Consider the following 14,112-nt stretch of genomic DNA (forward strand, 5'->3'; position numbering starts at 1 on the left):
GCATGTTAGTGATGCCAAACACTCTTCTGGTGCAATAAATGCATACCTACCTACAATAGAACTGACTTTACATTAGTACGATACAAATTCTGCTTTTGCCTTATTATACTGTAATTCCGCACTCACATTTTTCAATAAATCTATTTGCACTTATTTTCAATTTTCCTAACATAATGAAAAAAAGGGTTTACTAAGCATTTGGGTGGTACTGTATTTTTAAAACATAAATATTCACAGACTGTTGTTTTTGTTATTTCTTTAGCGTAAACATCTTCATCTTTTCAAATTTCACCTATCAATCAGCAAAATTCGATTCCAGCATTGCTCTTCAGTCTCGCGCTTTAGTCTTTTGAAGGCTGAAAAGCTAACTTCCCCTGCAGAACCTGAAGGCCGCATTGCGTGACGTAAAGGTGTGGTCGTGGCGTCGAACAGCATTTTCTTTATTTTTCATGATTATTTATTTAAATAAAATACACATTACACTCTGAAATAGCTATAGCGTATGTTTGGAAGTTATAATACAAAAACTAATAAATTAAAAAAGATTAAATGCATAAACATACATCTTGTTGCATGACGTAACAGTTCAGAAACCCAAACACACGCCCGCATTTTTTCATCCCCTGTACCACTGAGTGGACACGTTTCCGTGAGTGTCGTTTGGAGGTGCATGTAGTCATACCTGCGTATCTCTGTTTAGCAGAATGGCGTTTTACACTGTGAGGTGGGATCTTCTTTAAGCCTTGAAGTAATACCATAGATGTCGGACGACAGTATATTTGAACAGCGAAAGGCTTCACGTGCATATTGAGATAGTTAGCTTGTTACGCTACGTGGCTAACATTTGCCCGCTTACGTGAAGAATGAAGACCGCTAACGGCAACACAAGTGTCATGGACATGTTTGAAAAGGGAAAAGTACTGAAAATTTGTGCCCCAATGGTTCGATACTCAAAGTAAGTGAAAGCTGTCATTTCTTTAACTGTAATTTACAATTTCGTTGCTTATGGATGGCTACTGGTGAAACACGTGTACAGTTAATGATGCTCACTGTGCTAATGTTTATTTCCTTCAGGCTTGCTTTCAGGTCCTTGGTTAGGAAGTACAACTGCGATATCTGTTTCACTCCAATGATCGTTGCAGCTGACTTCTTGCGTTCAATCAAAGCCAGAGACAGTGAATTCACTACTAATGAACGTGAGTAACATTGTAATATGAGCTGGAATGAGCTACTAGGTTGATTTCTTGCACCTCATACATAGTTTCTTCAAACAGAGAGATTTTCCCTGCGACATAATGTAAAATTTACTAATGCCAGTATTGTCTGTATTGCTATTGTTGATATGATGACGGTTTACAACTCTTTGTTTATCTGCTTAGGTGACCGACCACTGATAGTGCAGTTTGCTGCCCATGATGCTCAGAGTCTGGCTGATGCAGCCTGTGCAGTGGCACCTTTCTCAGATGGAGTTGACCTCAACTGCGGCTGCCCCCAGAGGTGCAACTACTGATAGTTTAAACTAATGCTGTCACTTTTCATTATTTAAACAATGTGATTGTACAGAGTAGCTTTTTCTTTGTTGGTTCTTAATATTTACATTTTATTCCAGATAGTAACTAAGAGTTACTGGGACCAGTAGTTAGGTACAAATCTAGTAAACCCAATGTACTCAGAACTCTTCAGTATCTTTGTTTTTGTGTTGTTTTCAGATGGGCTATGTCAGCTGGGTATGGTGCATGCCTCATTAACAAGCCTGACCTTGTTAAAGACATGGTGAGACACGTCAGAAATCAAGTGGACAATCCAAACTACACAGCATCAATTAAAATAAGGTAAAAAAAAACAAAAAAAACCCCACACACACTAAGCTTTGTTTCTTTTTGAAGAATTATGACTACTTTATTATATATAACTTTGTAACTGCACCTGTCAGTGATGTTTGAGAACGACACTGTGTAGGCACAGTATGGAGTAAATGGAAGAGCGGCTGGAGAGGTGGAGGTATGCACTGGACAGAAGAGGAATTAAAGTTAATAGAAGCGAGGCAGAAGACAGGTGGAATGGTGAACATTCAAGGTGTAGAGGGAGTGAAGGTAGATGAGTTTAAATACCTGGGGTCAATCATCTAGAGCAATGGACAGTGCATAAGAGAGGTGAAGAAGAGAGTGCAGGCACGGTGGAGAGGGTGGAGACGAGTGTCAGGGGGTGATTTGTGGAAGGATAGCAGCAAGAGGGAAAGGGAAGATTTGCAAGATGGTAGTGAGACCTGCTATGGTTTGGAGAGTGTGGCACTAACAAAAAGGCAGTAACCGGAGCTGAAGTTGGTTGAGCTAAAGATGTTCAGATTTTCATTGGGAGTGACCAGGGTGGACAGGAATAAAAATGAGTACCTCAGAGGGCCAGCTCTGGTTGAGCAGTTTGGAGGAAAAGTTAGAGGGGCAAAGTTGAGATGATTTGGACATGAGCAGAGGAGGGGTAGTGGAAGGATGTTGAATATGAAGCTGCCAGTTAGGGGGAAAAGAGGAGGAGCACAGAGCAGATCCATGAATGAGGTGAAGGAGGACATGCAGAGGGTTGGTGTGACAGAAGAGGATGCTAGAAACTGAGTGAGATGGAGAAAGATGGTCTGCCCTGGTAACCCTAAAGGGAGCAACCGAAGGAAGATTATTTAAAACAATACTATTTATGATTATGATCATACTTATTATTGGTATATTAATACTGTTACTGTTATCTTTCACAGAATTCACAAGGACCTAAGGCAGACAGTGGATCTATGTCAAAAGGCTGAATCAGCCGGTGTGTCATGGATAACAGTCCATGGTCGTACAACAGAAGAACGCCACCAACCAGTCCATTACGATGCTATAAAGACAATTAAAGACAGTGTTTCTGTCCCTGTCATTGCCAACGGCGACATAAAGTATCTCCGGGATGTGGAGTCGACCCACGAGCTCACAGGTGTTGATGGTATGTTTGTTTTCAGCAACATTGTAACAAATATACTTCTAACTGTGGCAGTTTTCTTTCTATTTGGCTCATTTTTTTCTTATCTTTTTTATTAGGTGTCATGGCTGCACGGGGGTTACTTGCTAACCCCGCCATGTTTGCTGGCTATGAGGACACTCCTTTGCAGTGTATATGGGACTGGGTGGACATATCTGTTGAACAGGGCACTCCGTTCACATGCTTCCACCATCATCTTATCTACATGCTGGAGAGGGTTAGCTCGCAGCCAGAGAGAAAAGTGTTCAATTCTCTGTCCAGTACTTCAGCTGTAATAGATTACCTCCAGAATACATATGGATCAGTACATGATCTCAGGACATGACCACATTGAAAATTAACGGTGTGACTTTAGTTTTTATTGTTATTGTTTTTATGCTAAATAAATTTTTTAATCTATAGCTGTGCAATTTCTGTCTCTGTTGTTTTCTTTTTTTTCTCAAGTGTGCAATAGTAGGTTATTAAACAGAATATAGAGTAATCGTGGTGATTGACGAAGAGTGCATCTCTGTACATGCGTAGTTTGTTTTTGTTTGTCATGTTTATGTAAAGCATTACTGAGATGCAATATTTCTGTTGGGGTTTAAAAGAAAAAGATATTTCAATGTTCTGAGAGAGGAAAATTAATTTCGTTATTTCTTTGTCATGAAGGAAAAAATGGCTTCAAGTAATTAATTATTTGCCTTCAACGTAAATGTCACAATATTCCCTATCACGAAAATCTTCAATCTCATGAAATGAAATTGGTGTTCAAACAGCACTACAGTTTAAAGATGAATAGCAATAACTGTGTGGAAAATAATTGTACGTAGGATGGACCGCATTTATATTGTTAGATTAAAAAAATGTAATAGCGCCACAGCTTTTATTTTGAAAAACTGCAACGGAAGCTTTTTTTTCAGAAGAGGCGGTAGGAGGACTCGCTGGTACAGGAAGACAAACTTTGCCCTGTTTGATTTCAGAAGCTAACTAGTAAGTATCTCAGTTGCTGCTTTTACGGTATTTTGGAAGTTTCATATATGTCTACTTGGAATCTAGCATAACGCGCTATAGCAGGCCTTATAATAGTCTTAAATAGTTTAAAAATTGTATGTTTCTAAATCACCTGCGTTAGTTGCATGTTAGCGTTAGCTAATGTGTTAATGCAAGCTTGATACTGAACGCTGGCTAAAGATGGAAAGAGTGAAGTCGTTGAAAGCAGCTATATCTTTGCGGCCGTTAAACATATAAACGGGCACTCTATTTGCTCGTATTTGTTGCGGTGATGCTGTAACACCAGTTTACAGTAACAGCGGTTTGACAGTTCACCCCAAGCCTCTGCGAGCTTCCGTTAAGGTGAATAGACTGGGTTCGAGATTATTGCAGTCTTTTTCAACGGTAGTGTTATTATTACTGAGAAATGGCCACGCACGATAGGTAGCTTCTCTGTACCTGATAGTTCGTTCAGGGAGGCTGTTGAGACCAATTTCTTTCCCTTTTCTTCTTTTCTGTTAGGTTTCCGGGTCTTTTGGTCGGTTTATCTTCAGAAGCCATCAGCAAAAATGACGTTGCAGTGGACTGCTGTGGCTCTCTTTCTCTATGTGGAAATTGGCGTCATTGTCATCCTCTGTTTACCCTTTATCTCTGCCAGGAGGTAAGTATATCTATCAGTCTGTTCTCAAGTTGAATATGGTTTTGCACTCAGGTCTCTGTTGACAAAGGAGAGCGTTTCTTCTTCTTTTGGTAGCTCAGTTTCGGGGTACCCACAGTGGATCCACCTCATCCTATCTCTTCTGTCAAACCAACCCTCTGCATGTCCTCCTTCACTACATTCGCGGATCTCTTCGGTGGTCTTCCTCTTTTCCTTCTCCTGTTGAGTAGCTCAACATCTTTTGTCCAGTATATCTCACTATCCCTGTGCACATGTCCAAACCATCTCAACCTTGCCTCTCTAACTTCCCTCTCTAAACTGCTCAACCTAAGATGTCCCTCTGATGTATGCATTTCTAATCTTGTCTGTTCCGATAACTCTCAAATTAAAATCTGCCAACATCTTTAAGTCACACATCATAGCAGGCCTCTCTGAACATTTCCTTTCACTTTTGCTGCCATCCTTTTGTCACAAATTACCCCTGAAACTCATTTACACCCACTCCACCCTGCCTGAACTCATTTCTTCATCTGTATTGTGCACTTTGTGGTACTTTGGATTGCTGAAAAAGGTACTAACTGTTTAAACACTAAATAATGAATAATGACGACATAGTACATATGTGTCAGGTTTCTCTCACCACTGGTAGCAAAGTGTGGTGTTTGTTTCTGCGACAAATATACTGTCAGCTGTAGTAATCCTGTAAGAAATGTTATGTTGTGCACCATAGTGATGTGACTTCAAATGTTTGTGCAGATGGCAGAGCATTTTCCATCTGAGGATCTGGAGTTGGATGTCGAGATTCTGGAACAAAGTGTTTCTCACCATGATCATAATACTCATTGTTCTCTTCCTCGGTAAGCATACAATCATCCCTGTCTGTATTTTTAATGCTACTTTTGGACTTATGGGGGATTTCTTTTTCTTTTTGTCTGATTTAAAAAAATAAAATAAAATCTTGTGACGATCATACAAGTTAAAACGCAAATCTCTGTATAGTAACTCATCTGTCTGTATTATTGTTTTGTGGTTTTTAAAGATGCTGTCCGTGAAGTGAGAAAGTATTCATCTAAAGAGCACGGCGCCGATGCCAAGCTGCAACCAAATATGTTCGACCACTTGCACATGAAGCTTTTTAGAGCCCAGAGGAACCTGTACATCTCTGGTTTTGCCGTCTTCCTGTGGCTGTGAGTCTGTGCTCTAATACAACACCTGGACTTTGAACCTGGCTTTCCTGTAACCTTTGTGTGTTTTTGCAGCGTTATGAAGCGACTGATCACTCTGATTAATCAGCTGGCGTCAGTGTCTGGGACTACGGCTGCTCTTCAAGCACAGGCTGAGAATGCTAACCAGACTGCTGAGAAATACATGAAGGACAATGAACTGTTGAAACAGGTAATGGCACAAAGATCTGTTATTTGTAATCAATAACCCACTTTGAACTGCATGTGGGGAAACTCATATTGGTCAGGGAATAAGTTACACAGTTATTGAATGATAAAACAGAATTTCAAAGTCCAGATTTTAATAGCACATATTAGCTTGTTGCTTACATAATCTAAAGCTATATTAACAGAGTACCCAGTTGATTGTAATCATATAAAGATGAATTGAAATGAAAGCTACCCAACTCAGCTTTAACCTTTAATCCACATCCAGAGCATATTTTATGTTTATAGCCTGCTCGATGGTTTGACTGTTCAGTTTGTACGCCTGGAATATGCATAATGTTTTCCACTGGAGTTACTGGGATAACTATATTTGACTGAAGATTTGAATATATTTATTTTTATGTTATCAGACTCTGATGGAAGGGCGGGGTGATAGGGCTACTGCTGAGGGCATGGACCTGCTAAGGAAGGAAGTGGAGAAACTGAAAGAAGAACTGAAGACTTCTGGAGACGGTTAATATCTGTGTATATTTCAGTCCTCTACACCTTCCCTGGAAACAAATGTAGCTTTTATAACTTGTCACTTTCTGTAGACAAAGACATGGGGGGTGGGGATTCCTTGTTCTCATGTGTCATTGTTTTCCTCTCCAGGTCTGAAGAAGTCCCAGTCAGAGGCAGATGTAATGAAGAAACAGATGGAGGGCCTCGCCAGGGAGTATGACAGGCTGTTGAAAGAACACCAGGAGCTCCAGGTAATGCTGAGCTCTGAACACAGCAGGGTGATGATTTGCTGGGTCGTTCACTAGCTAGATGTAACAATTCAAAGTGACATTCAAGCCAATTAACATCAGGCAGGCAGCCTCGGATCAGCAGTGTGGTTCCTCCATATTTCGTGATCAAAGAAGCCATCAATTTATCGTTTAAGCTTAGGCCTCCAATATGTTTTGTTGAAAAATTTAAAGCACAAATCACTAGTGAAAGACTGCAAATTCTGTTCACTTTCAGGTTTTCATCCATTTCTTTAACAACTAACAGACACTTTGAACCTTTATGGAGTGTGGACTTGTATAATACAGTATAATATTTTAACTGATATTTTCATTTTCTCTCCTTTCAGAATCTGCGAGACAGTGGAAATAAAAAGGAAGATTAGATGAAAAGTTAAAGGTTAAAGTGTTTACTTAGCTCAGTCACAGACATTTGCACCACATGCTTTACCATCTGTAACACCGTGTGTCATAGTATTTAATTACAAATTAAAGACCGGCTCATCTGAGGAACATGCTTTCGGCTGGTAGCAGCAATGGTTTCAAAAGACTTAAACCTTTATTAGAGCACGAGACTGGCTTAAATGGAATGAGTAATATCTGTTTCTGCCTGGTGCAGCCTGACTAAGAGGATTTTCTTTTTCAAGGGTGCGCTATCGGGCAGATTAATTGTGCAAAGCAGTTGGAGTTCAGTTAGTAAGTGACTCAGGACTGATCACAGAGCACTTAATATATCAAATATCAAACAAAATGAGTGTTTTCTGTCTCATTTGTTTTTGCCACTTTGCACAAGATATGGGGAAGGTTGAGGCAATCTATAGATGTGGTAAATGGTTACAAAAGTATTTTTATGCTAAAGGTTTTCTCTTGTTTTTGTGCAGCCACTTGCAGCTTAACTTTAGTATGCAAATACAGTCTGCATGTACAGATGCACTGAGATAAATGAGCTTCACTTCTGTTTTGCGGTATTTCAGCCGATGTGCCAGATGTTTTTACCTGTACAGCTGTAATGGATGACAGTAGGTAGAGGTTTTAGCCAGTATCTGTTTGTTTTTGTGTCTGTGTTTAGTTTTTTTCCTTTAATTTGAAGTTGTAAAAAGATCTGGCACATAAAGTAAAACCTTTTTTTTAAGTCATAGTTAGGTTTTTGCCTGGATGTTCTTCACATGCTCAATTTTGTGTTAAGGCGCACAGTTTGTTGGGATTCATATTTTATGTCACAAAAAAAGATTGTCTTTGTTTTTTTATAATTTCTTTTGTATTTCTTTTAATTATCCAAACAAAACAAATCCATGTCACTGTGATACAGGACCTGCGATTGTCATCACCACATATTTAAATGTTTGCTTTTTATTAGTGATTTATCATTGTTCATTTTCCTGGTAATATAAATATGTTGCGCTCTGCTGTTTGGACGTAAAAATCAGATTTAAGTGCCTTTCCAGTGGACGTAGAAAGCAGAATTTTCTTTAATAAAGGTTATTTTTTCCTGCGCTTTGTTTTGACTTCTTAACACAAACTCTGTTAATCATTTATCTGAATTTCAGGAGCAGGACCACACTTCCCTTCTGGTCCGTGTGCCTCCTGCACTACAACCATTTTTTTCTTTTTCTTTTTCCCAGCTAATGAAACAAATCACAAAAAACCATAATGTGATTGGGTATTAAAATTCTTTATTTTAATATTTCATTTAAGATATTCCTTGAAATTTTACAAAAATAATCCAAGAAAGTTATTTACATTCTGATTTCTTTAATGCAAGCAAATGCCTTACATTATTGAGATAATGACTTTCTTTCTCTACACCGTTCTGAGTTTGTCAGCCTGAAACTGAACCTGAAGATGACACAGTCACCTCATGCTGCAACTTACCCTAATAGTACGTGTGTTGTGGGTCAACGGCTCCTTTGAAAAACGTAAATTCATGACCTTGAAATAAAACTGGTGACTGCAAAATTAAATTGAATGCCTTTTTTCAGTCACACTGAACATTCTGTTACTGGAGCAATATCACTTCACCCTGATATCTAAAAATAAAAAAATGGGACTGACTAAATCTGATTTGGCACTTGAGTGGAAAGTTACAGGAAACTTCAGAATATTCCTAACAGCAGTGCAATGCAAGAGATCCTCCTTCAATCCACACGCTGTTTTTAAAGGACGCAGTTTAACATGTTTTTAAAACCCAATTTTGCCAAATTTCATCTATCCACAAATCAAGCAAATACTTTCAGTTAAGGTCCCCTAAGCTACCAAACCAGAAGCCATATTTAGATTACAGGTTCTCATCAACGATGAGATGCTGATAGCCCACAGCAATACAAAAGCTACATGGTAAATAGTGTTCATTTTCAATAGAGTTTATGCTACTATAAATATTATAAACTGAAACCATATTACTTAAAACACACAGCTCCCGTTGAAAGTGACAAATACCACAACATGTGATGTTGAGGCAAGTTTTTGTCACTTGTAATAACAGGTCAGATGATGCTTTTTATCATGAAAATGTACAATCATGTAGGGACATATGTGTATAAATATATATTTATATTTATGTATTTTATTTGTGTGTGTGTGTGTGTTGGGGGGGGGAGGGGTGTGCATTATCAATACTTCTGAATACACTTTAGTGTCAGTGGTAGGATGTACCCTAAGCTTTATCATTTGCTGAAATGATAAAGACTCGAAAATAATCTCACATCAAACACAGTCTCTACGGGCTTGAACTGAAACTGTCTGATCCACTTACTGCTGTTGCAACCGTCCGAAGAAAATAAATTAACACTCCGGGAAAGTGTGTCTGTATTAAAAGGTCTGTCAAATCCTTTACCACATGCTTTGAATTTTAAACTGGGCTAATTTAGTCTTTCTGCTGATGTACATATAAAGGGCATCTGGTATTGCACAAATGGGTGGTCGAAGGAAACTGTTTTCTGAATCATAGAGATTGGCAGCAGTGTACACTCGTACACTACTGCACTAAAGAAAAGTGTTGCGATGAGTCTCAATAATCGGTACTCGACTTTCAACCATATCAATACTTTGGGCATGAATTTGAATGCATTCCAAAGATCATGACTTCATCAGACATTGCAAAACATCACATCAGAGCAGCTAGTGTACCCTCAAATAACTTCATCAGATCCCTGAACAGAGCTCTAGTTTAAGCAGTCAGATATCTGATCATTTGCTTTCAATGAAAGAAAATGCTAAAAAAAAAAAAAAATGGGGTTAATGTTTAAGAGAAGAAAGGGGAGATAAAACTGTGACATTGGCATAAAGACACACATAAAGAATACAAAGGTAGAAACACCAACCAGTGAAACGCATGACGATGGAAACAGAACTTTTACATATCAGCAACAACAATCACACACAGTGTTTTCTTCTTCTTCTCGTTTTTTTTTTTTTTACAGTAAGTACTTTATCAGTGTTGCAACAATACAATCTCTGCCTTTTCCAAGGCACAACAATGGTTATTTAATACCAGAGCCTGGGGAGCCCAATTGAGAAGTTTAAGATGCAAATTTGATCTGATACCAGCTATTAACAGCTTTAGTCAGTTGTGTGTGTGTGTGAAACTAAAACATTTGCACCACTCAGAGGTAAGTGTCATGGCTCTAGAGTTTGACAAAAGCAGAGCTGTTTGCTGAAGCAGATTTCACTAAAATACAATTCCCATTTCTAGTGATTATGAATATCAACGGACCCAAAGTTCACATCCAGAAAGCACAAAAACAACAAACTGCTATACACTCACAACTTTGGGCTTTAAGTAAAAAGCAAAAATGAATCGTTTTTTCCTAAACGAGTAAAGATCAGATGATCTGAAATTTAAAAGTAAAATGAAATTGTTTTTTAAAGATCTCTGAAACACACATTAAGAGGTAACAGTTGAGTGAATGAGGCACATACCGAAACATCATATCAATATCCTCCAAGTGTTACTGAAATGTACGAGCAATTCTACAACTCATTTAATGGAGAAAAAAAAATCTCATGTCTATAAAGGCCAGATTTTTCTTTTTAGGACATATCAGTTTGCTGTTGTGCCTCCGGTTTATAAGGCCACTTTACCTCTTCGGTTCTGTAACACTACTGAATAACGGAATAACTTTGAAAGAAGGATCTTAAAGAGGCAGCTTATGAAATGCTGGTGTTCAAAATAGTACTGTTTTGCAGTAGTCTGTACAAGTCACATTTCCAAATTGATATTTTTTTCAACTCAAAAATATTGTATGTTTTGTATTTTTTTCTTAAAAGGAAAAACAGCATGTACATTCAAGAAATATTTAAGTCATATCAAATTTCTGTCAGATTTACAAAGCCTTTACACATCCAGCAGTACAAATATAGAATTTCTGCTTTACATGAGATGACTGGACAACAAGTGATTCCCTGCAAATCTTGTTTTCATGTGAGCGAGCGTGCATGTGTGCAGCAGCGCTCTGGACATACTGTGGGTATATATGCGGCCGTCAGCTCTGCTGGCTCTGTCAAAGTCGTGTCTGCCTATCTGTGCTGTTCTCTGATGGGTGGTGTGGCTGGTCAGAATTAGAAATAACCAGCTCTTCCTTCCTGAGCACCTCCAGTTCGGTTCCACCGTTCCTCAGAGCTCCGTGGATGGCGTTTCGTTCCTCCTCCTTCAGCTGTCGACTGAGCAGGATGAAGCCCGGGATGCAAATAATAAAGGAGATAGTCCGTAGGCTCAGAGTCAGGCCCAGGTATGCTATTCTGAGAGGCACGAAAAAGATTGATTTGATTAAAATTAGCTAAATTTGGCAAGACATCAGACACGAGTTGGTGATTAATTAATGCTGCAATAGATTCCCTATGTTGAGATGTACCAGAAAATTGAGCTAGGGTAATTAGATAATATTTATTAATGTTTAATAATCATAATTTGGAAGCTATAAACAGGCATTATAATGTCTCACATATAGCTTCCAGGGGTCACAGAAAAACTAGAAAAAAAGAAGTAGGGTAGGCAAGAGGTTACTGCCAATTCAGTTCAAATTCAATTAAAGTATTTCCAGTTAAGCATCAGCAAATAAATGAGATTAGGTCTGGTCTACAGAAGGTCACACTTAAGGCTGCATTGTGAATTGAATGTTTGGACTAATTAAAAAAAGGGATTCACAAAAGACTGAATAGTACATGTGTAAGTACAACCTGTAGGCGGTGGTGTTGTAGATTCGACAGGCTCCTATGCCCCCACACCTTTTCTGACCCCATTTTAGACATGTGGTGTCAATGATTGCTCCAAAGTAAATGGGTGCTGGGATCCCTGCTGTAAGACAAAGGAAACAAAGTCTTTTCACAGTCACGTCTCCTAGAAATGAAACAACAGGTAACAGCGAACACTATTTTGAAAAATCTGAATAAACATTTTATGACTAAACTTGGACAAACAAAGCAAAGGTTTTCAGGAAGAGTTAAACCAAGATCAAATCCCAGAACATTCCCGACTACCGAACAAGTCTTACCAAGGGTCCGTGTTGCCAATGCGTGGAAACCCAGGGCCAAAGATTTCAGCTGTGGTTTGATGCACCTGCATAAATAAAATAAAATAAAATAAAAAATAGAACATGGTTACTATCAGTTAAATCAGTTTCTATTGTTACTAGACAAAAAAAAGCCTATTAGGTAACATCAGAGATAATGTCACTGTTCCTCAAGCGAGTGTAAATGTAAATAGAAAATGTAAACCATAGCTGTTCCACTTAAACAACAAAATGTATGACATTTGATAAAACTGTTAAGAGGAACCTTTAACATTCTTATGGAAACTAAACCGGCTTTCTGATCTCTGAAAATGAACAGAGGAATAATAAGATGACTATTCATGCACAGCGCAAAGTCACTACATTCCTGCCAGGCCACTGGAATCCAACAGGATCAGCTGACATGGCTTTAAGAGGTCCTACGTTTGTGTGTTAAGTGTGTGCTTATGTGCTCGCATATAGGAGGGTGTAATTCCCTTAGCATAAATCTCTTTACTTGAAAAACACACCCGAGTTGGATTTATAGGGAGACCAAAGCAGAAAATAAATGATTAGCACATGCATGTATGGAATATCTCACAGCATGTCACTGTAAAGTCCACAGTTAACCACCAGAGGCCGCTGTGTGGCAGAAAATTTGAAACCTGGTTGATGACACATGATTTTGGGTTTGTATACCACCTATACCTCTGGTAAAATCCTGAAGATGTGCGAGATGTTTCTGTACAACATTGATGCTGTTTTTGTGTACACAAATCAGACTGGTTGTGTGTCAGTGTATTGGATCCAGTAGTGGAAATGCTTCTATGATAAGACTTAGAAGATCATCAAACGGGCTCTGCGAGTGAACGGCCCTACAGCTATCCCACAGGCATGTGAACAACTTTGAGGAAAGACTGAATAAAGAACAGCCTAAAATGCATTTTTTGCTTCAGCTGGCAGGATTAGCTATATAACAGGTACAAGGGAGCTGCTATAAAGCGTAGTCTTGGATTATTACATTTATTTTACTATTACATGTCTACTTGACACCCAAGAGTTATTGTTATAAATCAAATAAATCAGTTTATTAGCCACAGGTCAGCTAGTCAAAATGTTCACCTGTCACTTTCTGGGCTCACAAAGTTTAAAGCAGTAAGCATTTCGTATACTACGACCCTCAGCACTGTTTTTAGCCAGTCATTGTTCACTTTAGGTAACTTAGTATTCAGCTGCAGCTGCAACACTCATTGTTGGGGTTTGTAAAGCCTCTCAATACCTGCTGCTGAGCTAAATGAATTCTTCATTGTTATTGAATTTAACCTTGAGTAATGTGATTGTGGAAACTGATGTCTACTGACACTGGTAATTACCAGTGTGCTAAGGAGCATATCATAGTTTTCAATAACAGGCATGATGCGTGTGCTTCCACACATTGAGATCAGACATGTCAACAAGGTAGCAGTATCTGTTTTAGACTTTCCAATGTCACTGAAATCATTTGTGACTAGCAGAGCAAAGATTTGCCTCACTGTCATTCTCAACTAACCACTGGAACAAATGTTGATTTTTTTTTAAATATTCATTTGACAAAGTCCCTTTTTTATAAGTTTGGCAGACAAACAAATCCACAAACAAGTATGCAGCCACTGCTAATTACAGGAAGTTTATACAAGGCTTTATGAAAACAAGCTCCAGAGTTTGCAGTAGTGAAACAAGCAGGTATAAAATTGTGTAAAAGTCAATGGTAACTACAACAAATGACATTGAACATTTAGGACTGACTCAACTACTACAGTAGTAGTAGTACAGTATAGGGCTTGTTCTAAAGA

General features: G+C 38.5%; 2 protein-coding genes across 3 annotated transcripts in view; one reads left to right on the top strand and one right to left on the bottom strand.

The window, feature by feature from the left end:
* The first annotated feature begins 632 nt into the window (after positions 1-632).
* Positions 633-8,286, top strand: LOC134641746 (tRNA-dihydrouridine(20a/20b) synthase [NAD(P)+]-like). 2 transcript variants are annotated; one of them, XM_063494281.1, is made up of 12 exons: positions 633-955; positions 1,075-1,196; positions 1,380-1,497; positions 1,710-1,832; positions 2,744-2,978; positions 4,533-4,639; positions 5,393-5,493; positions 5,676-5,823; positions 5,896-6,031; positions 6,438-6,540; positions 6,679-6,779; positions 7,145-8,286. In XM_063494281.1, the coding sequence occupies exons 1-12, from the start codon at positions 864-866 to the stop codon at positions 7,178-7,180; spliced, it is 1,422 nt and encodes a 473-aa protein (XP_063350351.1). In that variant the 5' UTR covers positions 633-863; the 3' UTR covers positions 7,181-8,286. The 2 variants fall into 2 exon arrangements, with proteins under 2 accessions (XP_063350351.1, XP_063350350.1); XM_063494280.1 differs by lacking the exons at positions 4,533-4,639; positions 5,393-5,493; positions 5,676-5,823; ... (2 more) ...; positions 6,679-6,779; positions 7,145-8,286 and adding an exon at positions 3,066-3,400 and having other exon boundaries at positions 2,744-2,970.
* Positions 8,287-8,389: 103 nt separating this feature from the next.
* Positions 8,390-14,112, bottom strand: part of LOC134641745 (solute carrier organic anion transporter family member 1C1-like) — a 44,149-nt gene continuing 38,426 nt past the window's right edge. Inside the window, exons 13-15 of the mRNA XM_063494279.1 lie at positions 12,284-12,348; positions 11,970-12,087; positions 8,390-11,531 (exon numbers count right to left, since the gene is read on the bottom strand). Coding sequence (XP_063350349.1) covers positions 11,294-11,531; positions 11,970-12,087; positions 12,284-12,348 — 421 coding nt within the window. The 3' untranslated portion in view covers positions 8,390-11,293. The remainder of the gene's footprint in view (positions 11,532-11,969; positions 12,088-12,283; positions 12,349-14,112) is intronic.

Source organism: Pelmatolapia mariae, linkage group LG14 (genome assembly GCF_036321145.2).
Source record: "Pelmatolapia mariae isolate MD_Pm_ZW linkage group LG14, Pm_UMD_F_2, whole genome shotgun sequence".
Lineage (NCBI taxonomy): Eukaryota > Metazoa > Chordata > Actinopteri > Cichliformes > Cichlidae > Pelmatolapia > Pelmatolapia mariae.

Excerpts from the sequence above, each read along its gene's own strand:
- LOC134641746 (XM_063494281.1), top strand. The coding sequence starts at position 864 with ATGAAGACCGCTAACGGCAACACAAGTGTCATGGACATGTTTGAAAAG. Across the intron at positions 1,833-2,743 it reads ACAGCATCAATTAAAATAAG|AATTCACAAGGACCTAAGGC; the intron begins GTAAAAAAAAAC and ends TATCTTTCACAG. Across the intron at positions 6,032-6,437 it reads ACAATGAACTGTTGAAACAG|ACTCTGATGGAAGGGCGGGG; the intron begins GTAATGGCACAA and ends TTATGTTATCAG.